This window comes from Podarcis melisellensis (genome assembly GCF_964234715.1).
Source record: "Podarcis melisellensis genome assembly, chromosome: 5".
Classification (NCBI taxonomy): domain Eukaryota; kingdom Metazoa; phylum Chordata; class Lepidosauria; order Squamata; family Lacertidae; genus Podarcis; species Podarcis melisellensis.
In genome coordinates, this window is record NC_138537.1 from 8,948,071 (window position 1) to 8,974,961 (window position 26,891).

The window sequence follows — 26,891 nt, forward strand, 5'->3', positions numbered from 1 at the left end:
GGACGAGATGGTTGGACAGTGTTCTCAAAGCTGCTAACATGAGTTTGACCAATCTGCGGGAGGCAGTGGAAGACAGGAGTGCCTGGCGTGCTCTGGTCCAGGGGGTCACGAAGAGTCGAACACGACTAAACAACAACAACAACTCCTTGGGCTCCTCCTGTATCTCATCCTGATCCAACCAGCCCCTCCAAGATGGCTCCCCTGGGCTCATGACACACATTCCTGTGCACAGCGCATGAAAGGGAGCACAGACATCTTGCAGTTGAGAATGGCCCCAGGACAGGGGGGGAAAGGGCACATGGGTTTAGGTCACCAGATCACTCTGTTTTATTTGTTTCTGCCGACAGTTGGCTGCATGCCTTTGAGAGCAGGCAAACGCATTGCAGAGCAAACCATTCTCTGCAACTCGAGCTTGCAGCAAGAGTAACCTCAGAAGGAAGCAAAGAAGCCAGGGGGGGGGGTGGAATAGTGAGGAACGTCAGAGAGCAAAGAGGAATTAAAAATGTATTCTGAAAAAGAAAACCATGGTTTCATTCCAGAAATAGTCTTTTATATCTCAGCAAGGGGGATTTCAAGTTGAGACCTCCTTTGCCGCACAAGCCTGAGAGAATTTTTTATAACTCTGTGCAGACAGATCTAAAAAATGCTGTTATCACTTACCCTCCGCAATCCTTCTATAGCTGGTGAAGGAAGGGAGAGAGAAATACAGCGATTCGCAGGGGACTGCCTAGTCACAAGGTTGCGTAACTGGGCTTCCTGGCATCATATGTTTTAATATTTTGCTGGAAGCCACCCAGAGATGGGCGGGGTATAAATAAATTATTATTATTATTATTATTATTATTATTATTATTATTATTATTATTATTATTATTGGTCGACTGTTGCAGACACACTGTTGGGATCTGAAATCTGAAGGGGAAACGCATCTAGACTTCGCCCCCAAAGACCTCGCCAGAAACAAATTAAGCAGAACTGCGCTGCTACCATCTGCTGGTGTGAAATTGGCATTACAACTAGAATTAGCTGCATGTGTTCATCCAGGAGGTTTAAACTGCTCTTGGCAAAGGTCTGCAGGACAACAGTTAGCACTTTTGGGAAAGTACGGAGGGAGATTGTAAGCGCAGCAAAGTGATCGTCCTGCGACAGCTTCTTGCAACTGGGAACCCTGATGAGGCAAGAGTTCTCGATCCAAGCGAGGACCCAGAGGGTAGGACTCAAACCAATGTGCTTTAAGATACAAGAAAGGAGGTGGAAGCTTTAGTTGAGATTCCTGCATTGCAGGGGGTTGGACTAGATGACCCTCGGGGTCCCTTCCAACTCTACGATCTTACGATTCTAAGTGCATTCAGCTGAATGGGTTCAGAACCTCCATTCAGGCTTCCCCTGTCCATGCACACTTTCCAACATTCATGAGATGAAAATGGGGATATTTCTCCCTCCCAGCTGACCCTCCTCAACCCAAAACATCTCAGAGGCCAAAGGGTTAGTGAAGAGGATATTCTGGGTAAAATTCTCTGGTGAAACGCACAAACGGTTCCGATCCAGGATCACATCTTTAAAGAGTACAAATGCCGGCTCCTTTCTCAGTTTAAATCAGTCCAGGAGAAGGACAAGTCAACAGAAGACATAGAATCATTAACTGATGCCACTGTTCCTGTGAACAACACTTGAAGAGACTTATCCTTTAGTTTCTTCCTAGGAAATTGCTGGAGAAGCAGAGGTGTCTGCCCATTTCAGTTTCTCCCCTTTCTCAATTTCCCAACTTTAAGTTCAGTTACCCCATGAAAATCCCCCGTGCAAATTTCACCTAACAATCACATTCCTGTACACATTTTTGCAAAGCAATTTCCACCCCGTGCAATGCATTTTCTATGTCATTTTCACCCACGTGCACATTTTAAAGCACTCTTTACCCTAGCAGATGGGGTTTCGTATGCATTACTTAGTTGGAGAGCCTTATTGCAAAATTCAGGAAGAGCACATTTCGAAGGGGGCCTGGGTTTCGGTTCATGTATTGTTTCAAAAATGTGAAATAGGTTCATTTTTAAATGCAAACGGAAATTGAATGTCTACCCCCATCCCTATTGGCAAGCCATGATGTACACCAATCAACAGACATCAATGCACAGTGGAAAAATCCATTCTACTTAAAATTTTGTGCAGGAGTCCACCACCAACACTCTGAGTTAAACTATCACCCAAGGCAAAGAGATAAGATAAGAAAGCGGGGGTGGGGGGAGGCTATTTTGTTTATTCACTGAAGTTCAGAGAGAAATGTCTGAACTAACAGCAAGATAAGAAGCCGGGCAATCTGAATTATTAACATAGCAGACTTGCTTTTGAGATTGTCCAATGGTTGCAAATGCAGAATAACTCAAAGAAGCTTTCGTGGAAGCCTCTGAACATTTAAGGGAGGTGCTATGTACCAGCAGCAGACTTCTAAAGGATGTGTGCAGAGCAGATCCAGCAGTCAGTGGTTTATGCAATTCGTCCTGGGAAGAAAATAAATCTGAGTCCAATTCTGCACCCGTGCCAAGTGTTGCTGCCCATTTAGCAACCACAGGGCTCCACAGTGCCAAAGCAGAAGTCCGGGTGGTTTGACTTCTGCCTTTTAGCGTGCTTTGTTGAGGGCATCGGATTTCCTCACCTGACCTCTGCAAAAAACAACAACAGCGGCAATGAGCAGCAAAAATTTGCTCATCATTCCAACCTTCCTTCAGATCCATTTGCTGGTAGCCAGGAGCATTTAATCAGGGCATTGGTCCATTTATCTCAGTATTGTTGTCAGGGAGCCAGCCAGCAATAAATCGCACAGAGTAAGGGAACTTAACTCTTTATTAGAAGAAACAAGGCCCGCTCAGGGATGCAAGGAGGCCTAATGAACACAGCAACTCTTCTTTGTAGGTCTTCCCCCTATGAGGCAGTTGTGGAGGTTGAAGTTCCCTGTCTTCCCACAGCTGCCTAAATCTCCTCCTCTCCCAAGTACTTCCCAAGCAATCTGAGACTACAGCAGTGCACCTGTCTCCGCTCCTAGCTCTTCATACCTCTCCTGGTTCTTGGAGACCAGGGGGAAGGGGAGGTTTTTTTGCAGCAGGAGGAGACACCCATGCCTCTTCCTCAACCGAACTCATCTCTGCCTCTTGGCCTCCCTCCTCTTCTTCTTCTACTTCTGCTTCTGGACCTCTCTGCCACAGACTCCTCCTGCTCACTAAGCCCTGTGACTTCTTCCTCTTCCCATTCTTCTCCTTCTGACCACTCATTGTTGTCCCACTACCACTCCTGGGCTCTGAGCCTTCTTCCCTTGATGGTTCCCCAGCTGCTTCCTCCTGCCATTCCTCTGCATCCAACCAGTCCATGACAATTGTTTACACCAACTGGCAGAGGCTGTCTCCAGAGTTTCACCCGGGGGCATCCTCAGCCCAACCTGGGGGTGCCAGGGATGGAACCACGGATAGAACCATGCACAGCAGGTGCTCCACCACTGAACCGCAGCCTTCCTCTAAATGAAGTCCCACGATCATTCTCCAGGACATGCCCTTCCTTCTGTACATGCTGATCAGGGGGCAGAAAAATTCATCATTGACTTCTGCACAACCCTGCTTTCCCCCACCACACTGCCCCACGCTGGGTATGTGGATCCTTTGCCAGGAATGCCGCAGTGTGCCAGACCACTGGATCAGCCAGAGACCTCCCTCCATACTTCACCTTCACCTGGTCAGTGGACCATCCCTGCAGAGGCACATATGAAAAGCACCACTCCTGCTGCAAGCAATTGGTTTGCCAGCCAGGGCCTTAGGAACCTAGGAAGTTGCCTTGCACCCAGTGGCGGACCTACATTTCTGGAGCCCCAAAGCTTAAACTGTTATAGGGGAGCCCTTTGCAACCAGCATCGAGTTCTGGGCAACCACGGTCCTGTTCTTCAATGGGGTTTACTTACAACCACCTTTGCAACACCTGAGCAACTGACTCTCAGACTTTGGGATTGTTGAAATATAGGCAACATAAAATCAATTTGAGTTCTGTGACTCAAATTGGGTCTACTGAAGTTGGACTGAAGTTGCTTCTAGGGCCCTTCTGGGATTGGGGTCCCTGGAGCTTAAGCTTCATTTGCAGAGGGCCTTCTCGGTAGTGGCACCTGCCCTGTGGAACACCCTCCCACCAGATGTCAAAGAGAAAAACAACTACCAGACTTTTAGAAGACATCTGAAGGCAGCCCAGTTTAGGGAAGCTTTTTAATGTTTAATAGATTGTTGTATTTTAATATTCTGCTGAAGGCCACCCAGAGTGGCTGGGGAAACCCAGCCAGATGGGCAGGGTATTAATAATAATAATAAGAAGAAGAAGAAGAAGAAGAAGAAGAAGAAGAAGTTGTTGTTGTAAATCCACCCCTGGCTGTGCAGAGTCAAGCCATTGCTCCATCTAGCTCAGTATTCCTTAACTAGCAGATGCTCTCCAAGGTTTCTGATAGGGGGCTATTTAGAGCCATATCTGGAGATGCTCCACCATCAAACTAACAGCCCTAAGAGCCTTAATGCACAATCAGCATCCTGGGTCATTAGTGAGTGAAAGAGCAGCCAACTGGGGCAGAGATGGAGAGGGAAAAGGTTTGGTGCAAGGAACCACCGCTCTGACCGCTGCCTGCACACAAATGGGGCATGAATACAGCCATGATATTCCCTGCAAAAGCAAACACCTGTAGAAACAGCATGAAGAGGCCGGGGGGGGGGGGAGGGAGGGAAGGGGGGAGGGCGTGCAAAACTGTAGAATCTGCAAAATGAAGGGAAAACATATATTTCAATATTCTATTGCAAGCACCCGACCATGAACTCAGCACATCAAGCACTGTTGGGTTTGGCTAATCTTCAAAGTGATAAAGCTTTCTATGTTGATTTAAACATTGCCCATTAACCCTTATTTGAAACCAAGCATTTGACCTTGAGGGTCAAATCCCCTTGTCCATCAAGGGATGGTCTCCCCTCCTTGTGTTATGTAACCTATTGGTGCATGCCCCCACAATCTCTGAGCGGTGTAATAATAATTATAATAATAATTTTACATGCCACCCATCTGACTGGGTTGCCACGGCCAGTCTGGGTGGCTTCCAACATTAAAACACAATACAACATCAAACATTAAAAACTTCCCTGAATGGGGCTGCCTTCAGATGTCTTCTAAAAGTCAGATAGTTATCTATCTCCTTGACATCTGACGGGAGGACATTCCACAGGGCAGGTGCAACTACCGAGAAGGCCCCTTGCCTGGTTCCCAGTGGTCATTCCTCCTCTGGTCTCTGCTATGGATACACAACTTGACTGCCCGTCTCCAGGCACTGTGGTTGTCTGCAAGGCATTCCCACGTGGTAGCGTTGATGTTGCCAGCCTTTGCATCATGTTTGCAGACATCTTTGTAGCGCAGACTTATTTTGCCACTTGGCCTGGTGCCAGAAGCAAGTTCCTTGGGGATCCTGCCATCTTCCATTCTGTGGACATGACCAAGCCAGCATAGCACAGTGAAGAAGCACATTGGGGCGCTATCTATCTATATCTATCTATCATCTATCTATCATCTATCTATCATCTATCTATCATCTATCTATCATCTATCTATCATCTATCTATCATCTATCTATATCTATCTATCATCTATCTATCTATCTATCTATCTATCATCTATCATCTATATCTATCTATCATCTATCTATCATCTATATCTATCTATCATCTATCTATCTATCTATCTATATCTATCTTTCTATCTATCTATCTATCTATCTATCTATCTATCTATCTATCATCTATCTATCTATCTATCTATCTATCTATCTATCTCTATCTATCATCTATCTATCTATCTATCTATCTATCTATCTATCTAATCTATCTATCTATCATCTATCTATCTATCTATCCATCTATCTATCATCTATCTATCTATCATCTATCTATCTATCTATCATCTATCTATCTATCTATATCTATCATCTATCTATCATCTATCTATCTATCATCTATCTATCTATCATCTATCTATCTATCTATCTATCTATCTATCTATCTATCATCATCATCTATCTATATCATCTATCTATCTATCTCTATCATCTGTCTATCTATCTATCTTAATTTCACACACACTAGGCACTTATGGGGCCCTTCTTCTTCTTCTTCTTCTTCTTCTTCTTCTTCTTCTTCTTCTTCTTCTGTGATCACTCATAGCCAAGTGAGATTGTCTTCCATAAACACGGTTTTAGCAGTGAATCCGTAAGTGACTGTGGAGTCCAATTCTGGATCCACACGTTCTGTCACAGCAGGAACATAGGTTTCCTGGCAGGAGTTGATCACGGTGTGGATTTGCCAAGCATGCCTTCCTCTTAGCACGTTTCTCCCTTGTGTCCTGAGTTTGAGCGTTTTCAAAGCCCATGACACATTTGGCAAAGGCTGTTCTCCAACTGGAGCACTCGCAGCCCGGTGTTTTCCAGTTGTTGGTGTTTATACCACATTTTTTTAGATTTGCCTTGAGACGGTCTTTCAACCTCTTTTGTTGACCACCAGCATTACGGTTCCCCTTTTAAAATTTGGAATATAGTAGTTGCTTTGGAAGACGATCATCAGGCATCTGAACAACATGAGCAGTACAGCAAAGTTGATGTTGAGGAATCGTTGCTTCGACACTGGTGATCTTGGCTTCATCTAGTACACTGGCATTAGTTTGCCTGTCTTTCCCAAGTGATGTGTAAAAAAAAAAATTCTGTCCAAGATGGTGCTGGTTTGGGGTGTAAGGGCGATCTGGCTGCAACATCTGTCACCCCATTGATTGCCAGGGTTGATTCGGCTGATCTGCCTGGCTAGGTGGGTTTCCCCTTCCTCCCTCACCGCTCCATCTGCGTCCCTCCCAAAGCTGCGCACTCAGGGGAAGAGGACAACCATCCCAGATAGAAGGAGTGTACCGTTCTTCGGTCAAGGGTATACAATAGCTGTGCTCCCCTGCTAGAACCTCCGAACAAGCTCAAGATGGTGCTGGTTTGTGGAGGACTATTTGAATAAATATTGTAATATTAAAAATTAGAAGTTACTTGAAAGTACCAAACAGGCCTAGGATTAAATGAGGATTTACTCAAATAAGTGGGATTTAGAAAATTAAGAAAAGTGAAGAAATAAGATTATAACTGGAATATTGTGCTTTAACAATGATATTGGGAAACTGTTACATTCAGATACAAAGAAATTCAGAAGGGAGGAAGTCAAGTAACATGTTTTATAAGGTTGGACTTTTAAATAATTATGTTTGTTTGTGTTGTTTATTTGTTTGCTGTTATTTTTTATAGATGTATTTTATTTTATTTTATTTTTGTTTTGGTTTGTTGTTTGGTTGTTGCAGTATGTGTTATAACTGTATAAAACTTAATAAAAATTATTAGGTGGGGGGAAACGAAGGTGGTGCTGGTTTGAGGAAGAACATTGGGAACCTAAAAGGAAAGCAGGAGGAGTCTTGCAAAACCCCTAAATGTGAGTCTCCCCCTCCCCCTTTAAGCAGTTTAGGACGGTCTCTGCCTCTCTACCATGTTTATGCATCAAAGCTTATTTTGAAGCAGCCTCTTAAAGCAGGGAAAAGCTGTTTCAATTGGTGCTTTGGTCTGCTTAACATAAGAGCACAAGAGCCTGCTAGATCAGGCCAATGGCCCATCGAGGCCAGGATCCTGCTCTCACAGTGGCCAACCAGATGCCTGTGGGAAACCAGCAAGCAGGATTCGAGCACAAGAGTAACTCTCCCTTCCTTTGGTTTCCAGCAGCAGCTTTTCAGGAGCTTTGCTGCCTCCAGCTGTGGAGGCCGAGCATTGCCTTCCTGACTGGTACCCATTGATAGCCCTCCTCTCTATGAATTCACCAAATCCTCTTTTAAAACCAAATGGGCTGGTGGCCTTCCCTGTTTCTCTTTTAACAGGCTTTTGGGGAACTGACTGCTTTTAATGAACGGGATGGTGCTGCAGTGTTCGTATTTGTATTGTTTTAATAAAGAAAAATCTATCAATGCTTATTGTTTTTATTATTGGTTCCCCCCACACACACACACACACAATGTTTTTAACTATTGTTATCTTTAAGCTGCCTTAAGTCCCTGTCAGGGAAAACGTGAGGTATGAATAATGATATTATAATTGTTGGCTCAAATATTTTCAAATGGGTGTAAAATGAGATTTCCCTGGAGGCCCAGGGTTTGGGCAAGTGCTGTTTGGTGAGAGAATTCCAGCAGAGATCTAAAACCACTAAAAAGCAGCAAAGTAAAACATGGAAATATAGGCTGTTAGACCTTTAAAATTCGCCCTTGTGAGTTCCAAATTTTCCCTCTTCCCCTAGCATCGAAAAGGACAACACATTTGGTAAGTTAAAAATGGTTTGCTTACAAACTCTCCAAAGGTCAGATTCATGTGCTTTTCCTTACAGCGTTCAGGAAAAGTTGCACAGGCAGTAAAACTTGGCATAGCTACAGTGGGGAAAGTTCCTAAATTATAGGAACTCAAGAATGGCTTCAGAGAGCCATGTGGCTGAGCTGCAGCAACCAGCTTAGGCTCTTCACGTGCTGAGCTTCTCAGGTAGACTGAGGGGGGACAACGGCTTGAATACCAAGTCCCTCCCAAGGTGAACTAAGCCTAGCAGGACAGATTGCTCAGTGGTTTTAAGAGAGATAATTTGTGACAACAACAATAATAAATAGTTACACCCTGGCTGCGTGAACCTGTTTCCTGCTGGCAACAGACCAGTGCAGCCAAGGCAGGATCAAACCCTTCTGCCCATCAGATGATGTCACCAGTGATGTCACCTGATGGGCAGGTGGGTGTGGTTCGGGGAAATGGCCTGGCAGGCCACACTGGACACACACACCCCGGCCAGGGAGCTACAGCATAATTCCCCATAATGGCCTTTTAGTGTCTGGCAAATGGGACCAAAATGACGCTTTGATATTTTTTTGCCCATGCCATCTTCTTTCTAGCAAACTTTGCAATTTCCCCCTTATCTAATAAACCTTTAACTCAATGCCCTGCACATATTTACTTTTCCCTTTCTGTTGTTTGCAGTCGCTTTTTTGGACCCAGAACAAATATTGCAGGCCTCCTCATGGGCCGAGGATGGGAGGAGGGGGCATCACCTTTGTATAAATGGGAGCTCTGCTTTGGCTCCTTCCACCCTTCCTTCCAGCACAGCCCTCCTCCTTAGAACTTCTGCAGGCGAAGAAGCCATGAGATCACTGGTAGCTCCAGCGCTCCTGGGCCTGATCCTGGGATGCATAGCAAGTGCAGCTGTACTCCCTACCCTCCCTGAGGGAGAGTTTCCTGCTTGCGATGACGTTGAGACGGAGCACATGGCAGACTTCGCAGTGAAGTACATCAACGCAAAAAATAACCACGGGTACAAGTACGCCCTAAACAGGATCGAGAAGGTCAAGGTTCTCCCTCGGGTAAGTGCTTCCTGGTGGGTGGGGAGGAAGGTCATTCTCCAGATCATACGAGGTGTGAAGGAAGGCTATGTAAGATCTTCAACTGTGCGGAACCCGTCCAATACCCTGCTTCAGAACAAAACCTTCATTATGAGGTTTCATCATAATAATAATCTTATTTTTTGCACCCCATTCACCTGACTGGGTTGCCCCAGCCACACCGGGCAGCTTCCAACATATAAAAACATAATAAAACATGAAACATTAAAAACTTTGCTATACAGTGGTATATTAGATGAGACTAATCAGATTGGCCACGAACAAGCAGGGTTCAGAATTAAACGCTCTACAACCGATCATGCGATAGTTCTTTACCATCTGGCACGAAAGTATTCCTCTCCTCTCCGGGGCTACCTCTGTGCTGCCTTCTTAGACCTAAAGGCAGCCTTTGACAGCGTTCCTAGAAATATTCTATGGGAGAAACTTGCGAAACAGGGCATTGATAGAAGACTCCTATGGCTTATAAGTCAGCTCCACGAAGGTACCCTTGCTAGAGTGAGACTTACTCCTGCGGGCGACCTCACAAATTCGATACCTATAAACAAGGGAGTGCGCCAAGGATGTATATTGGCTCCCTGTCTATTCAACCTATTCATCAGCGACATGCGAGCACCCCTAGTTAACTCATCTCCAAGTACACACGCGCCTAGACTTGCGGATTACCGCTGCCCACTCCTTTTATATGCGGACGACGCGGTAATTCTATCTTATACACGTGTTGGACTAACCAGAGCTTTGAAGATCTTTGCCACATATTGTCAACTCAACCGATTAACCATCAACCATGTTAAATCCAAGATTCTGATTTTCTCCAGAAGCCGGAGATTATACGAATGGAAGCTTGGTGGAGCAAAAATAGAGCAAGTCCTAAAATTTCAATACCTAGGAGTTATTTTTCAACACAATTTGGGGTGGAAAGCTCAAATTCAACACCTACTTAACAAGGCCAAAACTCTGTCATATGCGCTCCTCCGATTCTTTTTTTCGGATGGAGCTTTGCATGTTCCCTCGGCCCTAAAGGTGTTCAAGGCAAAAGTGGTTGCCGTGCTTGCTTATGCTGCCCCGCTTTGGGCCGTGATGACAGATCTTGCTCCTCTTGAGACACTGCAAAATCAATTCCTACGTCGGCTCCTAATGCTCCCCCTGTGCGTAAACAACGCAGCCATGCGACTAGAACTGAAGATCGCATCCTTAGAAACTTGCCTGTGGAAGCAAGTCTTCAATTATTGGTTATCACTGTGGCATAGATTACCAAACCACTACCTTGTCCAATGCTTATGGCGAGATGAATTCTCTAGCCTTTGGACTAGTAGAATTCATGCCAAACTCCTGAGCTATGGAATCTCTCCTTCAGATTCCCTAAAACTAGACCAAATTACTGCTCAAAGACTGATCCGCCAAAGACTGGATGACATCGATCTTCAGCGAAATTATATGCTGGGGGGAGGTGTTTGTTCGCCCCAGAACATTGGTATCACTTTAACTTACTGCGTTCCATCATACCTCTCCTCCCTTTCGACTGTTGCCCATAGACTGGCCTTCACCAAAGCGAGGTTCAACGTTTTTCCCTCCAACGTCCTGAGACATAGATTCTCAAAGGGCCAAGCCCCCGCCACGTGCGAATGTGATAAGGAGACGCCGGAGTCGCTCCAGCACATCATATTCACTTGCCCCCTGTTCAATGTGCCACGGGCAAATTTGTTGGGATCAATCATACAGAAACTAGAGGGTACCCCACCAAAATTCCACCTTGCTCAAATCTTGCAGGATAAGGATACTCATACGACCCTGAAAGTGGCCAGGTTCCTGGTCGCTGTCCTTACCCAAAAGCGACGCCAAGGAGCACTACAAGCTAACTAAGGCGTAGTCTGCCATTCTACTTTATAGTATTTTATTGTTATAATGGTGTTTTAGCGGCTGTTTTTTTTTTCCCCACGTGCACAAGCTGTTATTTATGTGTTGTTTTTACCTGTATGGGCCTACGGCCGTAATAAATGTTGTTGTTGTTGTTGTTGTGGTACCTCAGGTTACAGACGCTTCAGGTTACAGATTCTGCTAACCCAGAAATAGTACCTCGGGTTAAGACCTCAGGATAAGAACAGAAATCAGGCGGCAGCAGGAGGAGGCCCTATTAGCTAAAGTGATGCTTCAGGTTAAGAACAGTTTCAGGTTAAGAATGGACCTCCAGAATGAATTAAGTTCTTAACCCAGGGTACCACTGTACAGGGTGTCTACTTCAGATGTCTACCAAAGGTTGTATAGTTACTTATCTCCTTGGCTCGGGGGTCACATAACTCCATACCCTCCAACTTTTCTCCGATGAAAAAAGGGATGTCCTAAGTAAAAGCGAGACATTTAGGGATCAAATCAGAAACTGGCTTGGGCAATGGTACCTGCTCACCTCTAAACCTTGGTTTATTACCCCTCTTAAGGCTCCCAAACTATTTGAATTCCTTAACTTCTTCGGCTCATAGATATGCCTTTGTAAAGGCAAGATTCAACACCTTCCCATCGAACGTGCTGAGAAATAGATTCTCCAATGGACAGATATCGCTCTTATGTGATTGTAATTGTGGGGCACCGGAATCGTTGCATCACATAATTCTTGATTGTGCTTTTCACTTATCGGCCAGGAGCAAGTTTCTTGCTCAATATCTTAAGGGAATTGCCGATGATACGACTGAAGCCATACTGAGATATCTATTAAATGATGACCCCCTAAGATCACTCATGGTTGCCAGATTCTTGATCAGCGTCCTATCCCTAAAGAAGAGAAACGGACTCTTGTGTGGCTCGGATAATCCCTTTAAACCATGATCTATGTTTTAGGATGTAATTAGGTGCTTTCACCATTGATGTCTTCTATTAATTTATGAGCAGAGGGCGATGTTTATGTTACAAATTTATTGTAATGTATGATGTTGGTCTTTTGTTTTTGTTTTGCTTTGGTTCTTGTCTGTTTTTTTTCTAAGTTTGGCGGTTTTAAATTTGGAGGTTCAAGTACATTATGGTGGTATGGGAAACTGTCGTGTGACGGGCCAATGGCCGTAATAAAGATCAATCCAATCCAATCAGAAACTGGGGTGGCTTCTGTAAATCTGGGACTGTCCCTGGACACTGGGAGGGTCTGTGGGTGGCTTCCAAGAGATATAAAAACATAATAGAACATTACACATTAAAAAGCTTCCCTATACTGGGCTGCCTTCAGATGTCTTTTAATAGTTATATAGTTACTCATCTCCTTGACATCTGAAGGGAAGGCATTCCACAGGGCAGGGGCCACCACTGAGAAATCCCTCTGCCTGGTTCCCTGTAACCTCACTTCTTGCAGTGAGGGAACCACCAGAAGGCCCTCAGCGCTGGATCTCAGTGTCCGGGCTGAACGATGGGGGTGGAGACGCTCCTTCAAGTATACTGGGCTGAGGCCGTTAAGGGCTTCAAAAGTCAGCACCAACACTTTGAATTGTTGGTTTATTTCACTACCAACCTTCCACTGAGAAGCTATTGGGGTTCAGTGTACCCACACGGACAATGGAAGCTTTGGTGTGGATTGCACCTGGGCACGTCTTACTCAGTTGTTTAAAGGCACCCAATTCTGAAGTTGTGCATGTCCTGAATAGCTCACCGAAAGTGTTGTGGGAAATGAAGGGGTGGCAGTTATGCAGAGGAGACCCACTGAAATTAATAGCCCTAATTTACTCATGCACACTCGTTTCAAGAGGTGATGGAACACACCATGAACACCTTGTTTTCTTATGATGGCAATGGTGTCCACCTGAGAGGTGCTGGAACTGAGTTCTGGCTGGGGAAAAAGCCCTCGGTATAATTAGTTGTACTTAGCTGAACACCACTCAAAGTCTGCAGCACTCTCCAGGAACAAGCACTTGTTTGTTCGTTTGTTGCATTTATATACTGAGGGCTCCAATCCCCACTAGACCATGAAGCTCAGTGGGTGACCTTGGGCCAGTCAGTGCCTCTCAGCCAAACCTACCTTGCACAGTTCTTGCGGGGATTAAATGAGGGAGTTAACCACATATGCCACCTTGAGCGCTTTGGAATAAAAGGTGGCATAAGATGCCATAAATAAATAAATTAAACATAAGCTTCAAGAACAGGAAAGAAGCAAGCCAGGCTTACAAGAAAGCTTCATAATGCCAGGAGTTCAGAGCAAGTCTCTACAGAAGCCCTCAGACCAGGAAACATTGATAGATTTCCCTTTCCCCTTCATCCTGCCCTCTTCTCTCTCTCTCTTTTTTAAAAAAATAATATTTATTGCTTTTAAAGATTACAGAAAAGGAAAAGAAAAGAGAAGAAAACAAAAGAGAAAAAAGAAACAATACAATGCAATATATAGACAATACAAAACACAACCTAAACCCATTAAACTAAACCCATTAAACTAAACAAAACAAAACCCAATCCCTATCCCTAACCCTAAATAAAAAAAACACAACAAAAACAATTAAAAAACATACATCACACCTTTTCCATACTCTATCTTTCATTCCCTTGTTTCCTCGACTTCCTCTCACCTCCCTTTTTGTATTCCACTTCTATTAATTGTTTCAGCAAATCCTTTCCATCTTTCTCTATTTTCTGTCATATTATAAATAACATATTTTTTAACCTTATTTTCCATTAAAACTAAAATACTTATATATGCTTAATTCCTTGTAACATTTCTGCTAAGGCCATAAAATATCATTCCACCATTTTTCTATCACTCGTTAATTTTACACTATTTTTATATATAAACTTTAAATTTTCCAATCTTCTTCCACCATCTCCTCTCCCTGGATTCAGATTCTGCCAGTCCTTTCCGTCAATTCCATATAGTCCATCAACCGGGAGATCTTATGTCCGAGGCTCTTAACTCTTTTCCAGGTCCCTTCTGCAGATCTTCTTCATATTCTTTAGTGCTAAAGAGCAAATCTCGAGAAAACTCCAACCTAACAATACTTTTATTCCTTCTGGACAGATCAGCCAAATTTCCATAGTTGAAGCTAAAATCCATAAAGTGTTTCAGGACATGTTTCAAGATTCCTCCAAATCCAAAGACCCCCCAGAACTTCCATCCTGCCCTCTTCTCTTTACGGGAGCTAGAAGGAAGTACCAAAGTAAATGACATACCATTTTGAAGAAATTTCTGTTTTGGCACATCTGTTAAGACGGGAACTGACACTGTGAAACACTCTATGGATTTGGGCCTTTTAGCTGGTTAAATAAATGTAAGAAAGTTTTTTTTTTTAATCTAATCACCTCCTCTCATTTCCTCCTCCACAGAGGCCATTTGGGAAGATAGCCTTCCTTGAGTTGGACTTATTAGAGACTGAGTGCCATGTGTCGAACCCACTGCCTGCTGAAAATTGCACCGTAAGGCCACAGACACAGCATGTGAGTTCCTGGACCTTTTGCTAACCTTGTGGAGAATTTAAGCATGAATTCTTGGGTGCATGCATCATATCTTTATTCAAATCAATAGCAATAATAATAAAGGCATGCCAGTACAGGCTGACTGCTTGGAATTCAACTGTCCTGCTCACCAGGACGGGGCTGATTTTACTTTGCAAAGTTGCACCCAACAAAAGTTTAATTCACACAGCAAGCATTCATACTCAGGATCCCTTAACATTTTAAGGCTTAACTTGCCTGAGCTATGTAACCTCAACCAAGTCTCTTGATTGAGAGCGTGGGAAGTGCCTTTATGGATCAAATCAAGTTCCACTTATGCAACTACGCATTGCAAGGATTTCAGCAGGTCTAGGTTGTCCACAAGAACAACCGAGTTACAATTTAATGGATGACCAGCCGCTAAAGATTACTCTGGTTCATTCCAGTGGAATTCAGCTACCCTAACCTTTCCCAAACCTCAGCGGGTGATGATGTCCAACATTCAAGGTCTGCGACTCAGTGATGGAGTCAGTGGTGGAGGAACCCTCTCCGGCACCTGGGGCGGGACGCCGATGGGCGGGGCGAACTGCCTGGTGGCGCACGCATGGCGTCCATATGGACTGTGCATGTGTAGCATCCCGTACGGAGTGTGCACACATGGCAGCCTTTACAGACGCCCATATGGAAGGCGCGCAAGAGCGGCAGCCCTTATGGACACCGCGTGGGCATCACCCATACTGACTGTGTGTGCCCTCGGCTGTTCTACAGCTGGGGGGAGGCAGGGGCCATCTTGTCACACACACCCCAGAGTGGCACCTGGGGCGGATCACCCCCTCTGCCCCCCACTTTGTACACCCCTGGATGGAGCAGCTGTTTTGCATGCTGAGGGTTCTAGGTTCATAGAGTCATAGAACTGTAGAGTTGGAAGGTTCATCTAATCCAACCCCCTGCAGTGCAGGAATATTTTGCCCAATGTGGGGCTAGAACCTATGACCCGGAGATTAAGAGTCTCATGCTCTACCAGGTGAACTATCCCAGACCTCCTAATTTTCCATCATCTCCTTGTCTGAAACCCTGGAGAGCCACTGCTTGCCTATACTGAGATAGATCGACCACTGCACTGACTCTGCATAACCTATTGTGCCAAAATTTGAACAGGCAGTGAAAGTTGATTGTGTTCAGGATCACACACACATCCTAAAAAAAATAATATATAACCTCCCAAAACCTAAATATTTGCCACACATAAAAGCTTTAGTGCTTGAATCTGTGGTCTCAGATTTTAAATCTGGGCTCCTTTGAATTATATGGTATGTCGTCCAAGTTCTATTTCAACTGGTCAAAGTACGAGACAGAAACTAAGTAATTCAAATCTATCTCATTATTTCTAGAACGGCATCTTTTCTCACTTTGACTATTTGTGGAAGTTGTTCCGTGGCTCCTTTGTTTATAATTGTCAATTGCATTGGCAATTCTGGTAGCTTATTACAATTTTCTTTAGCGTGGGCCTACCAGCCTGAAGGACTTGTCATGCAAGTTCAACAGATGGATTTTTAAAAAAATAAAAAATGTGTTGACTAATATCATCAGTGTGACTAGAGAAGCAAACAGAAAAATGATCATGGTGCAGTTTTGTAGTGAAGTCTACCCAAGTCGACCATGCTCTTTTTAAAAACATCTGTTCATAAGGCATGGTTAGAGGGTTCAAGTCAAGGTCCACTTAGTCCTACGGTCTTCACAAGAATCCAAAAAATCTGTTGGCAATTGTCATCCAATATAAATGGTTAATTGTGTATTTCTATGCACAATAAACTGGCTATATTAGTCACAGAATAGCCTGAAGGTATGGGGAGCATTATTCCAGTTTGCAAAAACTTCCCAGTTTGCTTACCTCGAGGCATTTCTTACCCACCATAGGTGACCAGGGCAGTGACTGTTTGCTAGGCTGAGTTTTGGTCCCTTTTGGGTTCACCGTCTGGGAGACACATTGCATGGTGTACCAGCCTTGGCCCACCAGGCATTCCCCAGATATTTTGGACTAGAGCGTCCGACGGCCCTTGTCAACGCAGCGAATGGACGTTGAGGTCCAAAACATTGCCAAACAGGTCAGCGTAGGCCGATGTACAAGGTGTACAGTGTATGTACAAGGTGTACAATGATGTACAATGCTGCGGAACTGCGTTTTGCTCCCATCATAACCAACCATAATCCTCTTCCTTTGAACCGCTAGGCTGTTGAAGGGGACTGCGACGTCAAACTCCTCATTGTGGATGGAGCCTACAAAGTGCTGTCTAGCAAATGTCACTCTACTGCAGGTAATCTCTTTGGCTGCTTTGCAGTCCTCAGTCACCAGGGCTGAGAAATAGGGGGTCAATGCCCCACGCTCCAACTCACCCCATTTACCATGACTCTCCCCAGGGCACACCTCTCCCCAGCCCGGTTTGGCACATCCCTTGAGTCGTTCTGCCTGGCCTAGGGATATGCGCTGCCTCTCAGATGCCTTCCATGTGGCCTCATGAAGGGTTCCCAGAAGGCACCACTAGCTTGAAGAAGGTTCTCCACCTCAATCTAAGTTAGAGAAAAAGAGAGAGAGAGGGAGGGAGGGAGGGAGGGAGAGAGAGAGAGAGCGCGCACAGCTGCAGGTGGGGCAATGAGAACTAGTAGCACAATGTGGGGGGCGGTGTTAACCATTTCTCAGCCCTAGTGAGCACCACTCTTTTGCAGGTGTTGTTTGTCCCTGAGACATCTGGGGCTTCCCCCCCTACAGACTGTGTAGCACAAGATTAAACTCTTGCTCTGTGAGATGTGGACTTGATCCTGACTGGATGTCACCACACCTGGGGCTCTTAAAAACAACAACGTACATCCGTCAGGTGTGTCCTGTGGCCCTCGGTACACCTGTGTGCTGTATCTTTGTCTGGAAGGATATTTGGATATTGTCCTGGCAAAATCATGCACATGAACGAGGATGGAGAACTTGTGGCTCTCCAGATACTGTTGGACTCCAGATCCTATCACCCCCTGCCAGCCTGGACCATAGACAAATATCAACATCTGGAGAGAAGCCACAGGCTCCCTGTCCTTGATATAAACATGAAGAGACCACACAGCTCTTATAATGGGTCGGTAGGTCAGTCCAACGAGATGGTTGGACAGTGTTCTCAAAGTTACCAGCATGAGTCTGACCAAACTGTGGGAGGCAGTGGAAGACAGGAGTGCCTGGTGTGCTCTGGTCCATGGTGTCACGAAGAGTCGGACACGACTAAACGACTAAACAACAACAAGTCTTTTTCTGTTTCCTCTCAGTGTCTCGTTCTCCCAGTCTGGAGTTCACTTATCCACATTTCCAAATGAGTTTGCCAATTGGTTTTTCTTTTCTTTTTTTAACCCTCAGGAAAATTGCCCAGCATTTTCTTCTGACACGCACATTTTCTATGCAATTTTGCATAAAATACACACAACAACAACATATTATTTGTACCCTGCCCATCTGACTGGGTTGCTCCCACCACGTTGGGTGGCTTCCAACATAATATAAAAACACAGTGAAAACTTCCTGGTACAGATGTCTACGAAAAATTGTGTTATCGTTTATCTCTTTGACCTCTGATGAGAAGGTCCTCCACTACCGAGAAGGCCCTCTGCCTGGTTCCCTGTAACTTCACTTCACGCAGTGAGGGAACTGCCAGAAGGCCCTTGGAGGTGGACCTCGGTATTTGCAGGGCCATCGTGAGTTCTTGGAGGAAGAACAAAGTAAAAATATAATAAATTCCTTAAATGTTCATTTCTTAAGTTTCTGCCAACACAAAATGGCTGCAACAGCCTATGTCAGCAACTGATCAGCTATCCTAAACCTTTTGGAGCAGCCAGCAACAAAACATTACTCACTTAAATAAATAAATAAAAACACCCCGTACTTTTCTCTTTTTCTTCCTTAGATTCAGTTGAAGATATTATCAATGTTTGCCCTGATTGTAACCCTTTGTCACAACTGGATGACCCTAAGTTGAAGGAGGCAGCTAATTCTGGGCTCGCCAAGTTCAACGCTGAAAATGTCAATGGAACCCACTACCAGCTCCTTGAGCTTTCAAGAGGGTTTACCTCAGTAAGTATTCAGACAGGGCCACTAGCAGTGCTGCCTTATTACAGAGAGAGTAGAGAGCAGGGATGTTTGAAGACATTGTTCAGTCCACAGGTTTAAGCGAGGCAAGCTGATCTGCACTTCTAGTACTGTTGCACAGATCTAAACACAGTTATCCCATCTACTTCTGCTCTTTCAAATTTTTGCAACACAATTCTCGGCTCCCAAATGCTCCATTCTGGTGTGCAGGTTTCATTCTGGTGGTCCACGCTGTCTGTAGTTGGAGGAGGGAGACAAAATATCCGTTGCATTCAATATTCAAATCCATTTTTAATTTCATTTTTATTACTCCTTCTTCTGAATTGCATTGCGTTTAGCTTAGTGCATGTCAATCACCACAATGGGCAGACAAATGATGAAGACCATCAGCAAGTTTCAGTTGATCAGGCAAGGGCAGAGGGAATTTGGGCAGAACAGATCAAAAACAAAACCAAGCAACACCAATTAATTAAGAAGTAGTGACAGCAAGCTTATTCTCTAAAACAAATAGTCCAAACAAGAGTGTTGAACTAAGAGCATTTTTGCTGGCCGCAAATAGTGAGCAGTGAAGGGTTAAGGCATATCTTTCTTGGAAAGGTGGTCCAAATGTGGGGGGCCATAGCAGAGAAGGCCCTGCTTCCAGTGCCCACTCACTTTACCTCCAATTGTGAAGGGACCTGGAGAAGGGCCTCAGAAGGGGAACAGCTGGAGAGAAGTGGTTCCTGAGACACCCTGGTCCCAAGGTGCTCGAGGATTAAAAGTCCAGTCCAGCGCTTTGAACTGAGTCCGGAACAAAGTGGCAGGCAGTGAAACGGATCAAGGTTGTGTGTGTGAAGTGATTTGCTACCAGCTCCACTAGAAACGCTGGTTCCCCACAGCTGCCCTGAGCATAACCTCCATTGGAAAGAAGGACTGGTCTGAGTTGCTAGAAGGCAGCTTCATAGGCTGGGTTGGGTGGAGGGAGTGAAAACTGCACAAAAGTACCCCAGCGTTGCAAATGTCCATTTATATCATTAAGATTCTATATGACTCTTTCTGCTCAGTTGCGGCATTTGAGAGAGACAGCTAAAATGTTCCTTATTACGTTCCCAGCATATGCCTCTAGGTACACATGTGGAGTTTGCAATTGCCGCCACTAACTGCACAAGGCAACAAGCCCAAGACCCTGCAGAGCACTGCCACGTGGCGACAGATGAGCATGCGGTAAGTGGATGAGATCCCAATTAATTTAGTGCAGATTCCAGGACTGGTAACGTTTGCGTGGACAGGCGGAGTCCCCAGATCCCGAGCGGTCCCCCCCCTGTCATGTGGAATAACGACTCAAGACAACGTGCTATGGGATTAAATTGGCCACAACTTTATTAAATTTCAAATGTGGGTAGACCTTAGCTCAGGCATTGAGCGTTCTCCCTCCCCAGTCCCCAGCCGGGGACCTAGGGAGCATCAGGGTTATCCAGTGTGGGGGGGGGGATGGGCCGGCTCTGGAGAACATATGTTCAAGCAGAGATAGCCGCCCCCGTAACACCGCCGCCGCAGGGGAGAGCAATGACGACCTTCCGGCGTACGGTCAAAGCCTCCCTTCAGAAACCCCTTTAACGGGGAACCCTGGTATCGCCGCCGCAAAGAGGAAGATGGACTAAAGGATTCCACCCAAGGCCTGATACCGCCAAAGTTGTGACGTTTTTGCTACGGGAAAGGCGAAACCTGCCAATGCAGGGAAATTCCTTTCCGGCCCTTTAACAGCGACCTTGACGTAGCAGCACCCGCATACCTGTGAAGAAAAGCTAACCTGCAAAACCTGTGAAGAAAAATTAACCTGCAAAATAAGACATTAACTGAGGGTGGGTAGGGCGGGAGAAGCTCTGGAGCCAAGTGAGGATTCCCAGGTAAGATCCTCCCTCTATTGTGTGGGCAGGTAATCCCTCTCCTACCTGGCCTGGTCTCCTTGGCAACGCCTCCCCCCAGGTGGGATTGGACAATTGACTGAGGTAGGCGGAGACCTCTAGGTATCCCACCTGAGGGAGGCAAAGCCAATCCTATGCTGTTGGAGCCGCTTCAGATCTAGGGGCTGTGCGCGTCCACGCAAAGGGCGCCCCCCGTTTTAAGCGGGGAGTGGTCATTGCGGTCAAACGAGGCCTGCCAGCCCTTCTGCATTGCGGGGCCCCTGTGCCTTTAAGAAAGCATTTGAACAATGAAGTCCACACATTTCCGACCCCCATGGCTACAAATCCCTCTCTCTCTATAGAAAAATACATATATAAATTCGAAGGTCCAATGACTTCAGGTCTAGAAATGCCTGTTTTTCACAAGTGAAAGTGATTTAAATCTGGCCCATGTTCACAAGCAAGTTGCTAGCTCTGCCAGACTTCAAATCGCCAGACACTGGAAGTTTGCATTGGGTCCCTCTAGGGAGGATTTCGTACCCTCCAACATTTCTCCGATGAAAATAGGGATATCCCATTCCATAGTGATAATTTTATTATTTATACCCCACCTAGCTGACTGGGTTGCCCCAGCCACTCTGGGTGACTTCAAACATGTTTAAACACATATTAAAACATTAAACATTAAGACATTTCCCCATACTGGGCTGCTTTGTGTACATTTCATTTTTTAAAAAATAATATTTATTCATAATTTTAAAAATTACAAAAATAAAAAATAAAAAATAAAAATAAAAAATACAATCATTTTTTTAAAAAAGAACAGATTAAACCTTTACATAACTTTCTTCCTTTACTTATTTCCTTGACCTCCTCACACCTCCCATTTTTGTATTCTAGTTCAAATTATTATTTCAGCAAATCCTTCCAACCTTGTTTTTATCTTAATAATTTGTTTTAATATATTGTAATTTTACGTTCTCTCTTTCATCAATTCATTTTTACTTAATCCTTTATATCATTTCTACCAAAACCACATAATTTTCTTTTACCAACATCTTTCTAACAATCCTTAATTTTACAATATTTTTGAAGATATACTTTAAATTTTTTCCAATCTTCTTCCACCGACTCTTCTCCTTGGTCCCGGATTCTGCCAGTCTGCTTTGTGTACATTTGATTGGTTAGAACAGCATGCTGTTACTGCTTTCAGCTGTCTCCTAAAGGTTGTATAGTTACTTAGGGTTGCCATATTTCACAAAGTAAAAAGCAGGACACCCCAAAGTTGTTGAGCTTTTTGAAGGAAACCACCAGAATTCTTGAGCCAAAAAACCACAGTTTTTGGGTTTACTTCTCTAAGATCCAGGACAAAGAGCCGCCTTTCAGAAATTCCCCCCGGACATCAATTCTGCCTTTGAAATCCCAGTAATGTCCAGGAAAATCTGGACATGTGGCAGCCCTGTAGTTACTCATCTCCTTGGCTCAGGGGTTGCATAACTCCATACCTTCCAACATTTCTACGATGAAAATAGGGACGTCCTAAGGAAATGCAGGACATTCCAGGATCAAATCAGAAACTGGGGTGGCATCTATAAATCTGGTGACCTTTTTAACTGCACATTCAACCTGATACGCTTGCACAGAGCTTGCAAGGAGGATAGACTTTATTGAGCATTCCTTCTGTGTGGTTTTTTAAGGTGAGGTCATGTGCATTCATCCTGATATTTATTTGCTTACAGGATATTTATATGCCTTGCCATGAATCATTTGTTCACCCCAAGGATTTCAATCCATTTCCCCATCTCTTTCCTAACTGCAAAACAATATGTTTTATTTCTTGGCAGCAAAGAACTTCAATTCACTTTTAAATTGCACAAATCTAATTAACAGTGGAATTGCCTGCAGAATACTGGCAGTTTTGAGTCATCCCTGATCACCTGATGTCAGTCTTGTGTGGTCTTTCAGAATGTTGGACCACAATCCCCAAAGTTCACTTACATATTCTATCTTTAAATATTTTTTATTAATTTTCAATTATTAAAATCCAATAACAGCCACATTTTTTTCAATATCAAATTACAATTCCCATCCAAATATAGATCAATTATACGGCCAATTATACATTTTGAGTGACTTCCCATGTGCTGGGTTTCAGGGTGCAAAGTTCTTATTTCTTCCTGCTTTCGAAATCTTAGTTAATCCAATTATATTCAGTCCTGATCTTAGTCCCTTATCAACAGCTACTGATTTCTTGACCTCCATTCATGCTGAGATATTCAATTAAAAAAAAATTCCACGAAAACAGTTTTGTATCCTGTAAATTCCCTGTGTGAGATGTTTATTTTCCCATTTGTTTCTTCATTGTTCTAATTAGATCACTTACATATTCTAATTTACAATGTCGAGAGGCCATTCTTCACACCTGTTCATAATTATTAATTTGCAGTGCCTACTTGCTCCCCATCAGTGATGTAGAATGCAAGACCAACTACACTTGCATACCCCACTGAACTTTATTATGTCCCTGAGTATGGAGTAGAGGTCAACAGGTCTGGGACTTATCTACAGGTGGGTAGGTGACCTCATTGGGAATAACATGAAAACCGTCTTAACTTCCATGATGGAAAAAAGGCAGTATATAAACCTACATAAGTAAAATGGTTTTACTCACATCTTCAGATGCCACTCTAGTCGATCGTTTCCCACACTTTTTGGATGGTTTATGTGAGGAAGGTGGGAATGAGTGGAATTTTCTACACCATGCTGCCTGGCTGAGATGAAGTATTTTCTTTTCGGATGTCCCTGTGGGGATGTCTTAACTGCTCTTTCTTCCTCCTTATCAAGCGTAATGGGTTTTGCAAGGCATCCGTTATCCAGTTGCCTCCTGTTCCTGTTCTTGGTGGTGAGCCCGTTCCACCTGCAGAGGAGATCACCCTAGATTGTGCTTTATATGATCACCAGGTAGGTGCAATTTTTAAACATGGTTTTCAGCAATTCACACACAGGGAGAATTCGCAACCGGTTGCTTGCTCTGAGGTTCACTGGGGAGGGTCTGATGGTGTACACGAAAGCTAGCTTGGAAACCAAAGCCCTTTGGGACTTGAAGCACAACCACTTCTCCTCTTGCACCAAATCCTGTAGCACCCAGACTTTGAATGTTTCTAATTATGTGGCCTTCCCCAATTGGCTCCCGTTACCTTTTCACCCACCCACTTTTCCAGAGAAGCACCCTGACCCAGCTCCTCTCAAGGCCAACTCCCCTGCTTCCCTGCAGAAAAATTAAGGGATTCCTTATCCCTAGAGCCAAAGAGGCTGCTACCCACGTCCCTGTTGCAGTCCTGCTGCACCCCTTTCCTAGCACTCATGGCATTGCTAGGTACTTAAACTCAGGGCATTGGTCTGTGGCACAAATCTGCATGAAACTTGCATATGCATGTGTCTGTGTCTCTGTGCATGCTTTGGTAGCTCGGTTGGTGGAGCATGAGACTCTTAATCTCAGGGCTGTGGGTTCAAGACCCATGTTGGGCAAAAGATTCCTGCATTACTAAGGTTTGGACTAGATGACCCTTGTCAACTCTAAAAATTTTTGATTCTATGAATTAAGATAGGTGATGGGTCATTATTTAGCACCACTGTGCTCAGCTGCCCTATAATCCAAGAAAGATGCATTAGTTGAAAAGGCGGGGAAGGGGGACGAGATACAAGGGCCCACCCCAAAAGACCGCCTGGGCCACCTTAAGCAACAGAATTACCTGCCATACATAGGAAGAGGTCCTTTCATCAGCACAAATACCGGCTGGTTTATTTATTTCAGTGAACCATTGTCATTTTTAAAATGCTGAATTAGGCTGCCCATCTAGATTTGTCTCTGTGAAAGAGGTCTAATTTGCTGGCCGGGAACCCAGACACAACAGAGGACTTTTAATGGCTCAACAGAAGTGGCGATTTCACCATGCTGGGGACCAAAGCTCCTCCTGTTAATGGTGAAGGATTTCTGCCTCCTGCTCATCCTTCTGTAGGGCCGTGAGGCTGTGCATTGGGGAGAAACACAAGCCGTATAGATCTCTGGGTATGTATCCTAGGATTGCCACCTTTCCTCTGGCAAAATGCAGGGCAGGGCAGAATGGTTAGGGGACGACTCCCCCCCCCCCCCCATCTGCTGCTAAAGTGACTTCAAAGCAATTCATTACAATCTTTCGCAGCCTAGCAGAATGGTCCCTCTACAATTTGTCACACACACATACACAAATTTGTAAATCTGTCTGTGCTTGGCTACGCAGAGCTTAAATACATGACCTTTCCCACACCTTTCAAACACTTGTATTTGGAGAGAATCCCTAACTTGGCACACACACACACACACACACAGAGAGAGAGAGAGAGAGAGAGAGAGAGAGAGATATGAAGACCTGAAATACAGGACCTGGCATTTTACATCAACAGTCCTGTATTTTACAGGGCAGGTGGCAACCCTAATATCTCCCCTGCTCTCTTTCTTTATGGGAGTTTGGTGGGGGAAAGCCATTGCACCTCATGAGATTTGCACCTGCTCAGAGCTTCAAGCTGAGTGGTCTGTATTGTTATTTATTTATTTATTTATTTATTTATTTATTTGGGCTGTGTTCTGACTAGCGCCAGCAGACGAGACATAATGGTTTTCTTTTCTAGGCCGGCGGTTCCCATTTCACTGAGCATTCCTTGCATCATCTTGGGAAGAACATCCCTTCCCCTGGAACTGGCCGCAGGGTCCTTGACCTCATCCATTCACACAACGACACAAACGCATCCCATGAATCTCACTCTGCCGAAGCTCTAGCCGTCGCGGCTGCAAAGCCTGTCGTCAAGAGAGCGGTGGAAGCTGTGCCGCTCCCAGCAATTGTGCCACCCTTATGCCCAGGGAGGATTCGCCACTTTAAGATATAGGAGAGCCTGATAGAAACTACGGGAGCTGCCCGGTCAATGAAACGCCTTTGTATATTCTCCCAAGCCTGAACTCACATTCTTGCAGCAAAATAGTGATAATTTCTCTCTCACACACATCCCCCCCCCCCAAAGCCAAGCCTGTCCTAAGAAAGGCTGTGAGTATTGTGTCAGCCTGCTTTCTACCTGTGCAGATTTTGGTGCTTCTGACAGATCCTGCATTTTCTAGCTTCCCTGCTATCTTTAGTTTCTGCCTCCTTTAGACAGATGCAAGGTGGGAAACAAGGACTCCATGCCTGGTGGAAAACTCAGGGGCAGGAGGGGCAGTATTAGGGTGGGGCTTCTGTCCTGTGTGTCATTCCTTGTCCCTCCCCTTGGTGGGTAGCAGAAGCAAGATCAGTTGTGCAAATTGCATAAATTTGCTAATCTGCATACTCTACTATTCAGCTGACAGATTCATGGCACTCTTGGGTGGAGAAGCAGGTGTGGTTTCTCCTTTCGAAAGGGAAGAATATACACAGCACCAGACAGAAGGGACCGCAGTGATATATCAGGTGTATTCTCTAGGAATTACTGTTCTTTCCTTCCCCGGTGTCCAAAATTGCAGTGCTACATTATGGAGACCGTGCTGGGCTGGAAAAAGCATATTCTAACAATATGCAAACCAAAACAAAGGTGCTTCCAAAATAAAACACGAAACTCAAAATGCTCCTCGCCTTTTTTTCCGCCTCTAAACTCCCATCAGCCCTCAGGCAGTGTGGCATTTCCCAAGGATGATGGGAGATTCAGTTAGGCAACATCTGATGGGCCAGATGTTTCCCTCTCCTGATATAAAGGATTGAACATACTGTCGCATGTACCCCAATCTCCAAGCGAAAGGAAACTCCAGGGTTCAGTTTCCTTGGAATGTAGGTCAACAGAGACTGTAGTGTCTTTAGGGTATGTGGTTTTATTTACACATACAGTGGTACCTCTAGTTGCAGACACGATCCATTCTGAAAAGTCTGCAACTAGAACGGTGGTTCTGCGCAAGCGCAGAGCGCAATAGAGCACTTCTGTGCATGTGTGAAGTGTGCAGGACG

The 26,891-nt window shown here is 44.7% G+C and overlaps 1 protein-coding gene across 1 annotated transcript; it reads left to right on the forward strand.

Annotated features, from left to right (window-relative positions):
- Positions 1-9,190: 9,190 nt before the first annotated feature.
- On the forward strand, positions 9,191-26,515 carry AHSG (alpha 2-HS glycoprotein). The gene is made up of 7 exons (XM_081911330.1): positions 9,191-9,456; positions 14,779-14,889; positions 17,117-17,201; positions 18,825-18,991; positions 20,099-20,209; positions 23,734-23,850; positions 25,558-26,515. Exons 1-7 carry the CDS (start codon positions 9,238-9,240, stop codon positions 25,810-25,812), a joined length of 1,065 nt encoding a protein of 354 aa, XP_081767456.1. The 5' UTR covers positions 9,191-9,237; the 3' UTR covers positions 25,813-26,515.
- The last annotated feature ends 376 nt before the right edge of the window (positions 26,516-26,891 follow it).